Source organism: Pezoporus flaviventris, unplaced genomic scaffold (genome assembly GCF_033815535.1).
Source record: "Pezoporus flaviventris isolate CSIRO_AGI_PZ_B2104156 unplaced genomic scaffold, CSIRO_AGI_Pfla_v1 ptg000026l, whole genome shotgun sequence".
In the NCBI taxonomy this organism is placed as follows: domain Eukaryota; kingdom Metazoa; phylum Chordata; class Aves; order Psittaciformes; family Psittacidae; genus Pezoporus; species Pezoporus flaviventris.
This window is the reverse complement of record NW_026892574.1, coordinates 1,451,786-1,465,216: the sequence shown is the minus strand read 5'-3', so window position 1 is coordinate 1,465,216 and position 13,431 is coordinate 1,451,786. Positions and strand designations below refer to the sequence as shown.

The following is a 13,431-nucleotide window of genomic DNA, read 5'->3' as shown; positions in this document are numbered from 1 at the left end:
GACCATACTGCACATACAGCATACATCGAGAGCCTTTGGCACCAGATTGTGTAAATACACATGCAAAAGTTTAAATATAAATTGAAAGCAAAACATATATGAAGATGGAAAACACCACAAAAGAAGACTCAAAGGGACATAACCACACCAGCCTCCCGTGAGACACGTTGCTGGCTCCAGCCACCACACAGTGGGTTGGCCTCCCCTTGCCACCGAGGCCATCTGAAGTCATTGACTGATTTGAGCCTTATTTGACACAGGACAGAGGTCTCAAACCCATGAGTTTCCTACATTTTAGTGCAGACTGGCTACCAAGAAAGCTGCCCTGCCAATGCTCTTGCTTTAGCCTGTCCCATCAGACTGACACCAGATGAGTTGGAACTGACCCAACCTGGGGAAGAAAAAGTAATTGCAACCCCATGACATAAATCCATGGGAGACCTCTCTTCCAGAGCTGCTTGAACTTTAAGATCCCACATTCTAATCCCCAAATAAACCATTTCTAAGGAAAAAAGACTAGCAGCTAGATCCATCTCCTACCACAAATGAGCAGTGATTTCAGCTGTAACAGCAGCATTCTTTTCCTCTATGGCATGGGCTGCCTTGTTGCTTCTTCCCCCTTCCTCCTTCACCCCATCAGTCTGCCTCTCACAAGCCATCTGAAATCTTTTAATTGCAAAGGGTCACAAACCCCTGAAACCTCCCCATTGTTTTGGGGAAAACAGTTTCACATTGGTAGTAATAAAACTACAAAGCTCTTATTTTTTTCTCCTTCCTTAATGCAGAGGGTGAATGTTGCAGAGCTCCATGCTCAAGAACATCCGTGGGGTTGCCATGAACAACAAATGTTGCTTGTTATTAACAGACAGCATCAATTAGATTTTCAGGGATGTATGACTGTAAAATAAAACTATGAAGGAAGCAAAAGCCAGCCTTATATCCAAATACTGCTGTGGAGGTGCAAATTGGTCAGAAGCAGTTTCAGATCCATTAGGACAACTCACGGGTTATGTGCTCCTTGATTACTTTACACCTAAAGGGGTGGTGTAGTCATTTGGAAGCTTTCAACTATAAATCACCACAAACATTTTGCCCCTGGCATCCTTGGATTTAAACTGCCCGCTCACAAACTGTATATAATCCAGCCATGAGGATTTCTTGCTGCTTAAAGAAGCCTTCCCAGTAATGCACCTAAACCACACACACAATCAAACCAACGCTCTGCAGTTTCAGTGCAGACTCACCCAGCTAACGAAGAATGCTGCTGTCTGCAGATGGAGAAGTCACACCCGTGTGGATTCATTTCAAACAACACAGCAACACAAGTGGCTTTCCCGAGCGAAGCAGAAATAGCATCTCTAAGTCACTTCTAGGTATCACTTTAGTGACACGTACCGACCCCACAGCGTGGTCTTGGCTGGCTGGGGCATGTTGAAACTCTAGTTGAGAGGAGAGCAGCTGCCAGGGAGCCTGGATCACCCAGCTCTGCCAGCAGCCCTGTGATTGGCAGCGCCAAGGCACAGCATGCATGAAGCCATCTCCTAAACCACAACACAAACACTTGACACTGTGCAGAAACAGAAGGAAATTCATTCAGGAACAGGTCAGGTTGTCAATTTCAGAGTGAAAAAGGGAGATAGGAACTTAAATCCCATTCTGATTTACCATTTCCTACCTTCCTGCCTGTAAACAAGATAGCAACCTACTGAATCATCTATGGAAACTAATGCCACGCAGTCGTTTCAGATATCCAAGTAACTAGCTATACTGAAACTATACCAACACATACAAATTGAAAGCCATAACAGGCACATGATTTCCACAAGGGCACTTGCCAAATCCATCCTGTTTTATTAACAGAACATTACAAAACATCCCTTTTATCCATCATGTGGATAAGTCAGTTACAACTCATCACTTGCATTCAGGACCTACCATGGCAGCTACACACTTACAGGCTTCGGGATCCTTAAATGCTGCAGGCACCAACCTCCAGCAGAGCTCCCCGTTCACCAGCTTCTCAAATGAGAGAGGAGTTTGACACAACCAAACCACAACCATAAAGGCATGGGTAAGCTCACACATTCTGAGCAACAAAAGACAAGCATTTCTTCTCTTTGCATGGACACAAACTCACCGGCCCACCCCGCTGCAGGGATTTTACCTCAAACAGACATGTTGCACACAGCTCCAAGGTCAGTGCTTCAGCGGGTAATGCGTTAAATACATCTGGAGATTAGCATTCGGAATTAGCACACGATTATGAATATTTAGGGAGAGGTTTTGGCAGGCACCCCAGAACAAGCCTGGTTAGTGCCAGCCTGGCCCTGCGTGGTATCCTGTCAGTCAGACAAGCCAGCGCTCTCCCTCGAAGCGCCCCTCTGCACAACCACATGGTACCCAAAATAAACCCACACCTTACTGCAGCCTTTCGGTACTTAAAAGGGGCCTATAAGAAAGATGGAGAGAGACTTCTTAGCAGGGCCTGTTGTGACAGGACAAGGGGCGATGGGTTTAAAATGAAAGAGGAGAGATTCAGGCTGAACACGGGGAAGAAATTCTTTACAGTGAGGGTGGTGAAACACTGGTCCAGAGAGGTGCTGAATGCCCCATCCCTGGAGACATTCAAGGCCAGGCTGGATGTGGTTCTGGGCAGCCTGGTCTAGCTGAAGATGTCCCTGCTCATTGCAGGAGGGTTGGACTAGATGAGCTTTGAAGGGCCCTTCCAACCCAAACCATTCTGTGATGCTATCACAACCTGCACAAAGCAGCTTGGGACTCTTTCCATATCCTGCCTTCCAGCACCTGCTAAAGATTGAGTAAAACCAGGAATCAGCTTAAATTACTTAATTTTAGCCACTGGACAGCCCAACTAGACAGACCAATGAGCTTGGAGTTCATTATTCTCTTTTACTCCCTTATACAATGCAATTACTTAACCTCTTACACTCTCGAGACCACAAGTCAAATGCTCTGTCTGTGACTAAAGTTTAACAGATTTGACTTAAAGCAGCAAAAAAAAAGGCTTCTGGGGAAAACCAGCGCAGACTCAAGGAACCCGGCACTGCTCAGCCCCACGGCTGCTGCTCCCTCACTTATAGTTTGAGAGTTTCCATCATTTCTGCTACATCAGCCTTGTGATTCCTTCCCAAGGACCGGCCCCAGCCAGCGTGTAGGGACACAAAGCTTGCACTGCAGTCAGTACATTAAAACAAGCAAACAAAAAAACCCAAACCACACACACAGAGGGAAAAGAAACAAACCCAAACATCGCGAGAAGGGGAGAGCATGGCACTGGGTCATTTCCTTCACAAAAAAAAGCTGAAACCTTCCCCCAGCGTATGATGTGAGGTGACGGTTTAGTGTGAGGTGTCCCTGCCCACAGCAGGGGGGCTGGAACTGGATGATCTTAAGGTCCTTTCCAACCATAATTATTCTATGATTCTATTCTGGTTTTACTCATCTCAAAGAAAAATCCGTGGACATTACATGCCCCAAGTTAAGCCTCGAGGAACCCATGCAACTGCAGTGAGCAATCTAGAACACATCCGTGGTGCTTCATCAGCAATTAGATATTATCCACAAGTCGGATTTACCAAATCTCTTACTCACAGGAGCAGAAGGAACACTGACGCAATCAAACTGAGAAAAATAGTGGTGTAACCAGGCTGATTTTTTTTCAAATGAGATGGATTATACATTAATAAAGTGCTAAAAGCACCGAATTCAACAGCATCCTACCACTGGTAAGGGTTGTATTTGGAACTTAGGACAGTTTGTTATGAAAAAGGATCATTTCAAAGCAGACCCTTCCCTCCAGTGACCTCAAAAAGGTCCCAAAATGCCCTCAGTGTTGGGCCCTCATCCTGCATAGCTATCCCCACACCAATGCGCTCATTAGATGATGCGCTGGTTTAAAAGGACTGGCATCTTATGTAAATGGAGGCTATTGCCTTTAATTGCAGCCATAATTATGGGAGTGCCCCACAACTGAGTAAGGTCGCATTAAGCAAACTTACTGGAAACTTTGCAAACAGCTCCGCAACATACTGGACCAGCACCAGGAGTCCCACTGCTGGGATTTATTCAGTCCCACTACAGAAATCAAATGCCCCTATATGGGATTGTGCCGAGCTGTACTTACTTTGGTATGGTTTTGCCTCACATTAACTAGTTTCTCTTTGACATTTTGGAATAGGAAGTGTTTAATTTAGGATTAATGCTTTTAAAGATTCAAAAATCTTAACCAGTCTTGAAGTTTCTTCAGGTTTTTTTTCCCTCCCCACTCCCCAAAGAGCCACATGAGCACAACAGGACCTGCTGCAGAGTCCACACTGAGCCAGGCTCCAAGGTACTGAGAATGAGGGGTGAGAGCAGTATCCACTTCAGCACAGCCAACAAACCACCACCCATTGAAGACACCAGCACAAGCATCACGAGTGACCCAAGGAACAACGAGGGGTTTCAGTTCAGCCACGGGTGAGCTGTGGCCCATCACTGCGTTTCAACAGCTGAATCAGGGTTCCCCCTTCGTCCGGATGGGCTGGAAACCCCCGACCTTACTGAAATCCATCTCCATGCCCTGGGTTGGAGTTAGGCATGGACAAAGCAGTCAGCTGCCTACCGGAACGCTGGCAGAAGCAAAGCAATGGCTGCAAACAAGAGCAATCCTCTGAGTCACTGGGCAGGAGCTAGAGCCACTCCACACACACCCAGGGACACCCGATTTCCTGCAGCACCAGGCAGCTCAGGGTGCCAGGCCAAGGCTCCCCATCCCGTTAACAGGCCTGCATACACCATCACACTGCTTCTGCCTGCATCCCTGCTTCCCCATCCTGTCCCACAGCTACAGGAGAGCCCAGGAAAGCACCAGGTTTATCTTCCGGCTTATGCAACGCGATTTACATGTAAAGGGCGGAAAACCACCCAAAACATAACCCAGACCGAACCGACATTCAAAAGGTTTGGTGCACTTGTGTCACAGCTGTCACCCTGCGTTACACGAAGTGCCTCATGAACACACCAGGCCCCTCAAAACCTCAGGGACACCCAGCCCTTTCCAAGGAAGGCTCCAGCAGCCGAATCTCACCGGGCCAGATAAAAAGCCGCAGGTCACTTGGTTTTGGTGTTACCATGAGGAAGAGAGGAAGCAGAACTAACCGGTTGGACCAGCATTTGCCAAAACATGGATCTTACCCCGTTCCTGGGCCAATGGAAAGCAGCAGCCCTTGGAGCAGCGCGATGTAAACGCACCTCCCCACAGACAGCCAAAGGGAAATAATCCCTCACAGCCAAGCAGCTTCCAAAAATAACTCGGAGAGCAACAAACAGGCACCGGGACCCTGCGAGTCCCCCCCTGCCACACACGGCTCCCAAACCTTCCCCTGCCTCGGGCTGCTCCTAGCACAAGCCGCGATTCCCACGTTCCACCTCCCGAGCCTTCGAGGTACCGGTCACCCTCACCCCTTGGGGGAGCTGGAAGGAAAACCCACACCCGGGGAGAGGGGCAGAAACCCCCCACAGCGCCCCCCAGCCCTGCCCCGGTGTGGGGGTGCAGGGGGGCAGCGCCCCAGCCGAGCGGGGAGGCCGCGGGAGGCCCCGGCCGCCGGGGCTCCTACCTCGGCAGCGCCGGCCCTGCGTGCGGCGGCGGCCCCACATCTGCGGCTCCGGCGGAGAACGGCCCGGCCCGGCGCTGCGGGGAGCCCGCCGGCAGCCGCTCGGAGCGGCGGAGGCGGGTCCTGGCCGCGGAGCCCCGCGGAGCTGCCCGCGGGTGTGCGCGGGGCGGAGCGGAGGGGACCGGCCCCGGGCAGCCCCCGCCCCACCGGGCAGCGCCGCTCTCGCCTCGCCCCCGGCCCCCCGGGCAGGACCCGGAGGAACAGAAAAGGCTCACCTCGGCCCGGCCGAACGCGCTGATGAGCGCCGGGGGCTCCGGCCCTTCGCTCGTTGTCCCGTCCCGGTGTCGCATCTCCTCTGAACGACCCCGGTTCGCCAAACACACCTCGAACAAGCAGGGGAGGTGGAGCCGCCGGGGCCATTTTGCAGACCCGGGTGCCAAGGCAGCCGGCCCGGTAGGAGATAGGGACCGCCGGCCTGCAGGGAACACAGGGTTCCCCCAGCACCACGCACTAGGGCAAGCTCGGGAGCCCCGCGCAGGTGACCAAGCACAGAGCCGGGTGCCAGAGCAGCATCACCGCACCTGTGCCCCCAGGCCAGGTAAAGAACCAAGTCAGGGCTGGGAGCCGCGGGGCCCAGGTGAACCGAATCTGGGCAATTACAGCCCATCAATGCACTCAGGGCACAGCCACCTGCTTGCTTTATGCTGGAGCTTTGCCTTGCCCTTCAAGCAGGCAACCCAAATACAAAGAGACTGTCAGGAGAAGCCACCTCAATTTAGGGAACTGGCAGGAAGAAGATCTGGTGTTCGAGGCAGTGCTCCTCCGAGGGAGCACAGTTGACAGGCTGAGCTGGGGGTTGGGTACCAGAGGCTTACATTCAGGCTTCTGGAGATAATTTCTCTAGGGGTTGGTATTTCACATTGGAAATGGTAATCACAGGTTTAAGAACAGTTTAATTATGATTAAAGTATAACATAATACTGAATCAGAATAGAAATAACATGAGATACATAAACCTACACATACAAAGCAACCTGAGCTCTTGGACAGTGATCAGCACTTGGGTGCCACAAAACTCCACTGCATTGTAAAGGGAATAAAAGACATTTAGAAGACCCACATGCCATCTGTTTCATTTCAAGCCATGCAGTTACTGCTGACGTGCTTTGGGGAAGGATTTATTTCTTCCAAGAGAGCTTTGTACTCACTCGTCAGATCCAAAGGCTCAGCACCGAGGTGCATGGGCTGCAGGAGGAGCGGTCTGGAAGAACCTGCTTTCCATCCTCCTGGTTTTAGTTTTATGACATCTGCCTAAAGCTTTGGATGAAGTGAAATGAAACAGCAAATGATAACTCGTGGGGGTTCTGAAACAACTCCCAAGGGCTCAAACTATGGTTGCTTTCTAAGTTGTGTGACCACAGGCAGGGGTTGTTAATGCAAAGCCAAAACTGAACACAGTGTCCCAGTGTGTGACTGCACCGACTTTTGGCAATGTGGGAAATTTCCATCTTTACTGACTTCTGAAATTTTCAGTTGGGAAAAAAGGCAGATGAGAACTCTTCTCATTGGCTAATTAACAGGCCTCTAATTTCAAACTTTTCAACAGCTGAAAAGCCTGTGGGTCGGTTGGGAGGGCTTTCTTCCATCTGTTTTGTGTAAGGCTTAACCTACACCTTGCTCTTCAGCTAACCTACTTTACGTCCTAGTCATACCAAAGCATTTAAAGCCTTCTTGCTATTAGCGTCTTCATTCTAGACTCTAAAATAGTCTTTCTCATTTCAGAGCAATCAGCAGTTTGGTTTCCTCTGTTTGGGATAGTTAACCATAGTGGGTCCTTATAAATTGGGTTTGGAGATAACGTGGCTTAAGCTGACTAGGCAAAGATACACTCAGTCATGGAAACAAAACACTGGGCAATGTAAGGGCAGCTGTGACAGACGGCCCTTATTTCTCGGGGCAGCGTATGGAAAAAGTCTAGGACTCAAGTTTGTGTGCGCCCTGAGCGCAGTGGAGGAGCGCGCTCCGAGCACAGCGCCCTTCTCCGTCACCCTGAGCACAGAGGACAGGAGCTGCTGTGACAGCACCAGAAGCACGCTCCACCCAAGAGACGTGGAACACCCAGGAATGTAAAGCACACGAGGGCCTGGGGCTGCTGTCAGGCTGCCGCTGGCACCTCTTGCTTTGGCTGGTGTCCAGCGCGCTGCCGCCGAGCGCGGGCTCGCTCCTGTGCTGCACGTGGATTTGCAGAGCACTGCACACCTACAAGGCACAGCGTGGTTTTCAGACCTGCAAACACCACCCAGCAGATGGTCGTTGCTCCCAAATTGTCTGCTGGCACCATGTGCAGGGTGCTCCTAGTCTCTGTTCCTCGGAGTCTGGAGCTAGCCAAAGTAGATTACATGAAACCCAGCGTCTTGGGCATCTTCAGGCATACTGTAAGAGGCAAGGGGCTGAGGAACAGCTACAATAAGTAGGATGAATAAAACAAATCCTCTCACATACTTAAAATTATTTGATGGTGACAAACTCTGTTCATGCCCAAGCTTGCATTACATTGACAGCACAAAAAGGAGCTGGTTCAGGTTTCAGCCTCACTTTTCTTTGAGCCAGCACCTAGAGGCAGGGTTTCTTGCACTGCTTATGCAACTGCTCACCGTGTTAGACCCTTCTGCAATTCCAGAGGAAGCACCTCTTTCCTGATGCCTATTTCAATGCTTAGTTCAGTTAATGGCTTGAGAGAACAGAAATTTCTATGCCCAGCAGAACCCCAAAGCAGCCCCTACCTGTGCACCAGATATTCAGAAGCTGAACACTTCAAGCATATTAGATTACTAAAAACTCCAAGCAGAAAGCTTGTAACACCTTCCGGACAGAAAGACTGATGTTCGTAGCCATTTTCTCTGTACAAATAGCAAGGTAAACTTTGCTTGGGAGGAGTGTACTGGAACTGTTAACTTAAATCACATTCCACATATGCAAAATACTAAGATAGAATTGTTTCCAACATTCACCAAGCTATCTCTACACCAGTCAATGCTGGACCAAAAGACAATTCATGCCCAAGTTTTTCAGAGGCCACCAGCTTGGCAAAGAGCGGGGCAATAACCCAGTACATGTTTCTTCAGTCCATTGGTACCTTCTCAGGTCCTTACTCAATGCCACCAAAACAAATGAAGAAGGCAGCTATAAGAACCCTGCAAATCCTGGTTATTGCTGGAGTCTGCACCAGTGCTGGAGGTGCTCCCGTGCCCAGATTATTCCAGCCAGAGCATTTGTTCTGTGAAAGATATCTGTGCCTTGCAGGGGTGGCTTTAACAGCTGGGACACTGTTTCCCTGCAGCCAACACCCAGCGACAAGAAAACCAAAGACCAGCGGGGCGGTTCTGCACGTGCCAGAGGTGATGTTCCAGTGTTTGAGGATGCCAGGTGAGCGAAAATGAGAGACAAATAGAGCACTCTCAACTAGTTTATTACTATAGCACAATATAGGGAATCTAACAGGTACAGTACAGGATGTTTCTGAACAGTGTACGTCTTGCCAACCCCAAGGACCCTGTGAAGACCATCAGGAAACCAGCTCTGAGAATCAGCATCGCAGTGCCACGTGCAGGCTCAACCTTAGCAGGCATCCCGCACAGGCAACATTGACCTGGGTGGGATGAGGTTCTGCCTCCCAGCGTCGCATGAGACTCGGGCTTTTATACTGACCAAAACGCACACTCACTCCCAAGCAGGGGCCAGCCTACGTGGGAAGAAGTAGCAGCAATATCCAGAGAGGACTCCAAGGCTTGAGGCTTTTCCGGGGAGTTCTAGAGCAGAACTTTCCGCATAGGAACCAAAGCGGGACTCCCCAGGGAGCAGCCAAAGCACACAAACAGTACTTTTCCATCTCTGTGTGTTTCACCACGGACCATTATCTGTTGTCCCTGACACAGGTGCCCAGCTGGAAAGCTTCCCAAATGAGCACCGCGATGCCCCACGCTGCAGCCGTCCCCGCTCCTCCCTACAGACCCACTGCTGGCTGCAAGCAGACACAGCACGGTCCCCTCCCTGCCTACAGCCCTTCAACAGAGCTTCATGGACTGCTGGGCTCTGGAGTCCCACCAGCGGTGGCTCTGCAGGGAAAAGCAGCAAGGGCTCTTCAGCCATGTCTCCCCTTGCCGCTCCCTTCTGCCAGGCCCCCGGCATCATCGTCTTTGTGACATCACCGCGGTGCACCCAAGGGATACGGGAGAGCACCCGCTGGTACCCACAGTCAGTCAGCGCCAGCAGCCTCTCCTGCCTGACTGTTGGGACTGGGCCTGGTTCTCCAGGGCAGTGGCTGCCGAGCGAACCGTGGGTCCAGGGCCGACAGCAGAAATGGAATGGGAGCCGGCTCCCGCACCAGCGCCATCCCTTTGTGCTCCGCATGCGCTGGGGCAGTCGGCAGACACGGCTGCTGCCGGCCCTTCAGGACAGGGGCAAACAGCGCCCTGTGACACAGCCGCAGCAGCCACACAGGAGGAGCGGGATGTGCAACCCAGCAGCGAGGGACACGACACCGTCCGAATCCCTCCTCTTTCCAACCGGAGCAGGGGCCCAGCCAGCGAATTCTCAGGCCTCGGCTTTCCACAGAGGCTGTGGAAGATCCTGGAAAGCAGCGAGTTTCGGTCCATCTGGTGGGGTATGGGAGGAAAATGTGTGGCCATCAGTGAAGAACTCTTCCAACAGGAGGTGCTGGGCCGGGTTTTCTCCACACAGAAGATGAACTCTTTCCTCCGGCAACTGTACAACTACGGCTTCACCAGAGTGCACCCAGACTCCCAGAGATCTGCCTCCCTGCCTGAATTCCTTGCTGAGGAAGCAGCAGCCTCTTCTCACAGCAAGGTACAGAACTTGCCCCGCACATCAACCAACGCAAGCAGGCTTGAGGGTTTCCAGTCCTGGCATGCTGACAGCTAACCCTTCTCCTTTGCTCGCTGCAGGTGCTCTACTACCACAGCCCCAGCTTCAGCAGAGAGCGTCCCCAGCTGCTGGAGCAGCACAAGAGGAAAGCTGCCATCAAGCGGAAGGCCCCGGGGGCAGCACAGGAGGAGGAAAAACATCCCCCCAGAAGCGCCGATGCGCAGCCTGCAGTGCACACGAGGGCATCTCCACCCGCCAAGCGACGGAATGGAGCACTTCCTGGCCCCAGCACTGCCCGTCCATCCCCAAGGGCAGCTGCTCCCTCAAGCCCAGAGCCTGCCAGAGCAGCAGGCAGCAAGAGCTTCATCCCTCCCAACCACTTCTTCCCACCACCATGGTAGAGAGACCTTAAGAGTATTCATAGATATGGAGTCCCTCAATAGAGCTTAGGAGAGTAGGTTAGATAGAGCCTGGTAGAATTAGGAATAAACTTAAACAATAAACCTTCCTCAGTTGTCCTGTCCTGTTTGTACAGCACAACCACAGCAGGAGTTCCTATCTCACCACCCAAACCCCAAGCAGAAGCAGCTGATCTGCCACCAGCTGAACCATTGCTGAGAAGAGCCCAGCCTGCTTTCTGAGCTCTCGAGAGTAAAAGCCAGGCTGTGGCTCACACGGTGCTTGCTCCTCTCTTTGGAGAGACGTTCTCCAAGGCCATGCCAGGAGACCAGGAGCTCACAAGTCCTGGCACTCTTCAGCTGACGCGGCTGAGCCGTAGAACCCTGGCTCAGGTTTTAGCACCAGAAGACAGCCCGTTACTCTGTGGATGAGCTAAGAACCTCTGAGAAGAGCATTGAAAGAGACCCAGTTGAGTCAAGAGCCTTTAACTGAAGCATCTGAACTCGATGCTGCTTCCTGCGGCCCCTCCTATCCACTGAGCAGGGGTTCATCTCTTGGTGGCACCTGGTTTGTCTCACATGCTGCATGCTCGGGGACAGTCCGTGCTTTGCAGTGGTTTATGTTAACCGGCATAAGAAATAAGGGGTCCAGCCTGCACGTCCCCAGGAGACACTGAGTGCTACACAGCGCAGTCCCATCATGGAGAGATTGCCCACAGATAAGATCAGAGAACTGAGTCTGTGACTCCCCCCCGCCCCAAGCTGAACATCCAGATGCTGACAGCTTCACCTCAGCAGCACCCTCCCACCCCAAACCGAGCCGCTGCAGAAGACAAGGATAAGCTGGAGTCTCCAGGGAGCAGCCAAAGCACACAAACAGTACTCTTCCATCTCTGTGTGTTTCACCACGGACCATTATCTGTTGTCCCTGACACAGGTGCCCAGCTGGAAAGCTTCCCAAATGGGCACCGCGATGGCCCACGCTGCAGCCGTCCCCGCTCCTCCCTGCAGACCCACTGCTGGCTGCAAGCAGACACAGCACGGTCCCCTCCCTGCCTACAGCCCTTCAACAGAGCTTCATGGACTGCTGGGCTCTGGAGTCCCACCAGCGGTGGCTCTGCAGGGAAAAGCAGCAAGGGCTCTTCAGCCATGTCTCCCCTTGCCGCTCCCTTCTGCCAGGCCCCCGGCATCATCGTCTTTGTGACATCACCGCGGTGCACCCAAGGGATACAGGAGAGCACCCGCTGGTACCCACAGTCAGTCAGCGCCAGCAGCCTCTCCTGCCTGACTGTTGGGACTGGGCCTGGTTCTCCAGGGCAGTGGCTGCCGAGCGAACCGTGGGTCCAGGGCCGACAGCAGAAATGGAATGGGAGCCGGCTCCCGCACCAGCGCCATCCCTTTGTGCTCCGCATGCGCTGGGGCAGTCGGCAGACACGGCTGCTGCCGGCCCTTCAGGACAGGGGCAAACAGCGCCCTGTGACACAGCCGCAGCAGCCACACAGGAGGAGCGGGATGTGCAACCCGGCAGCGAGGGACACGACACCGTCCGAATCCCTCCTCTTTCCAACCGGAGCAGGGGCCCAGCAAGTGAATTCTCAGGCCTCGGCTTTCCACAGAGGCTGTGGAAGATCCTGGAAAGCAGCGAGTTTCGGTCCATCTGGTGGGGTATGGGAGGAAAATGTGTGGCCATCAGTGAAGAACTCTTCCAACAGGAGGTGCTGGGCCGGGTTTTCTCCACACAGAAGATGAACTCTTTCCTCCGGCAACTGTACAACTACGGCTTCACCAGAGTGCACCCAGACTCCCAGAGATCTGCCTCCCTGCCTGAATTCCTTGCTGAGGAAGCAGCAGCCTCTTCTCACAGCAAGGTACAGAACTTGCCCCGCACATCAACCAACGCAAGCAGGCTTGAGGGTTTCCAGTCCTGGCATGCTGACAGCTAACCCTTCTCCTTTGCTCGCTGCAGGTGCTCTACTACCACAGCCCCAGCTTCAGCAGAGAGCGTCCCCAGCTGCTGGAGCAGCACAAGAGGAAAGCTGCCATCAAGCGGAAGGCCCCGGGGGCAGCACAGGAGGAGGAAAAACATCCCCCCAGAAGCGCCGATGCGCAGCCTGCAGTGCACACGAGGGCATCTCCACCCGCCAAGCGACGGAATGGAGCACTTCCTGGCCCCAGCACTGCCTGTCCATCCCCAAGGGCAGCTGCTCCCTCAAGCCCAGAGCCTGCCAGAGCAGCAGGCAGCAAGAGCTTCATCCCTCCCAACCACTTCTTCCCACCACCATGGTAGAGAGACCTTAAGAGTATTCATAGATACCGAGTCCCTCAATAGAGCTTAGGAGAGTAGGTTAGATAGAGCCTGGTAGAATTAGGAATAAACTATTAAACAATAAACCTTCCTCAGTTGTCCTGTCTTGTTTGTACAGCACAACCACAGCAGGAGTTCCTAGCTCACCACCCAAACCCCAAGCAGAAGCAGCTGATCTGCCACCAGCTGAACCATTGCTGAGAAGAGCCCAGCCTGCTTTCTGAGCTCT

At 52.6% G+C, this 13,431-nt stretch overlaps 2 protein-coding genes across 3 annotated transcripts in view; one reads left to right on the top strand and one right to left on the bottom strand.

The window, feature by feature from the left end:
* LOC133271867 (6-phosphofructo-2-kinase/fructose-2,6-bisphosphatase 4) overlaps window positions 1-6,050 on the bottom strand; it is a 49,139-nt gene extending 43,089 nt beyond the window's left edge. The window contains exon 1 of one of the 2 annotated variants that reach the window (XM_061458327.1): window positions 5,999-6,050. In XM_061458327.1, coding sequence (XP_061314311.1) covers window positions 5,999-6,035 — 37 coding nt within the window. In that variant the 5' untranslated portion in view covers window positions 6,036-6,050. Of the gene's footprint in view, window positions 1-5,618; window positions 5,743-5,998 lie in introns of those variants that run through there. The other variant, XM_061458326.1, reaches the window with a different exon arrangement.
* Window positions 6,051-9,440: 3,390 nt separating this feature from the next.
* LOC133271815 (uncharacterized) lies at window positions 9,441-13,184 on the top strand. Its single transcript, XM_061458205.1, has 4 exons — window positions 9,441-10,481; window positions 10,580-10,896; window positions 11,835-12,765; window positions 12,864-13,184. The coding sequence occupies exons 1-4, from the start codon at window positions 9,693-9,695 to the stop codon at window positions 13,182-13,184; spliced, it is 2,358 nt and encodes a 785-aa protein (XP_061314189.1). The 5' UTR covers window positions 9,441-9,692.
* The last annotated feature ends 247 nt before the right edge of the window (window positions 13,185-13,431 follow it).

Coding starts and splice junctions, on each gene's coding strand:
- LOC133271815 (XM_061458205.1), top strand. CDS start 9,693: ATGGACTGCTGGGCTCTGGAGTCCCACCAGCGGTGGCTCTGCAGGGAA. Junction 10,482..10,579: donor CAGCCTCTTCTCACAGCAAG/GTACAGAACTTG, acceptor TGCTCGCTGCAG/GTGCTCTACTACCACAGCCC. Junction 10,897..11,834: donor CACTTCTTCCCACCACCATG/GTAGAGAGACCT, acceptor TCCCTGACACAG/GTGCCCAGCTGGAAAGCTTC.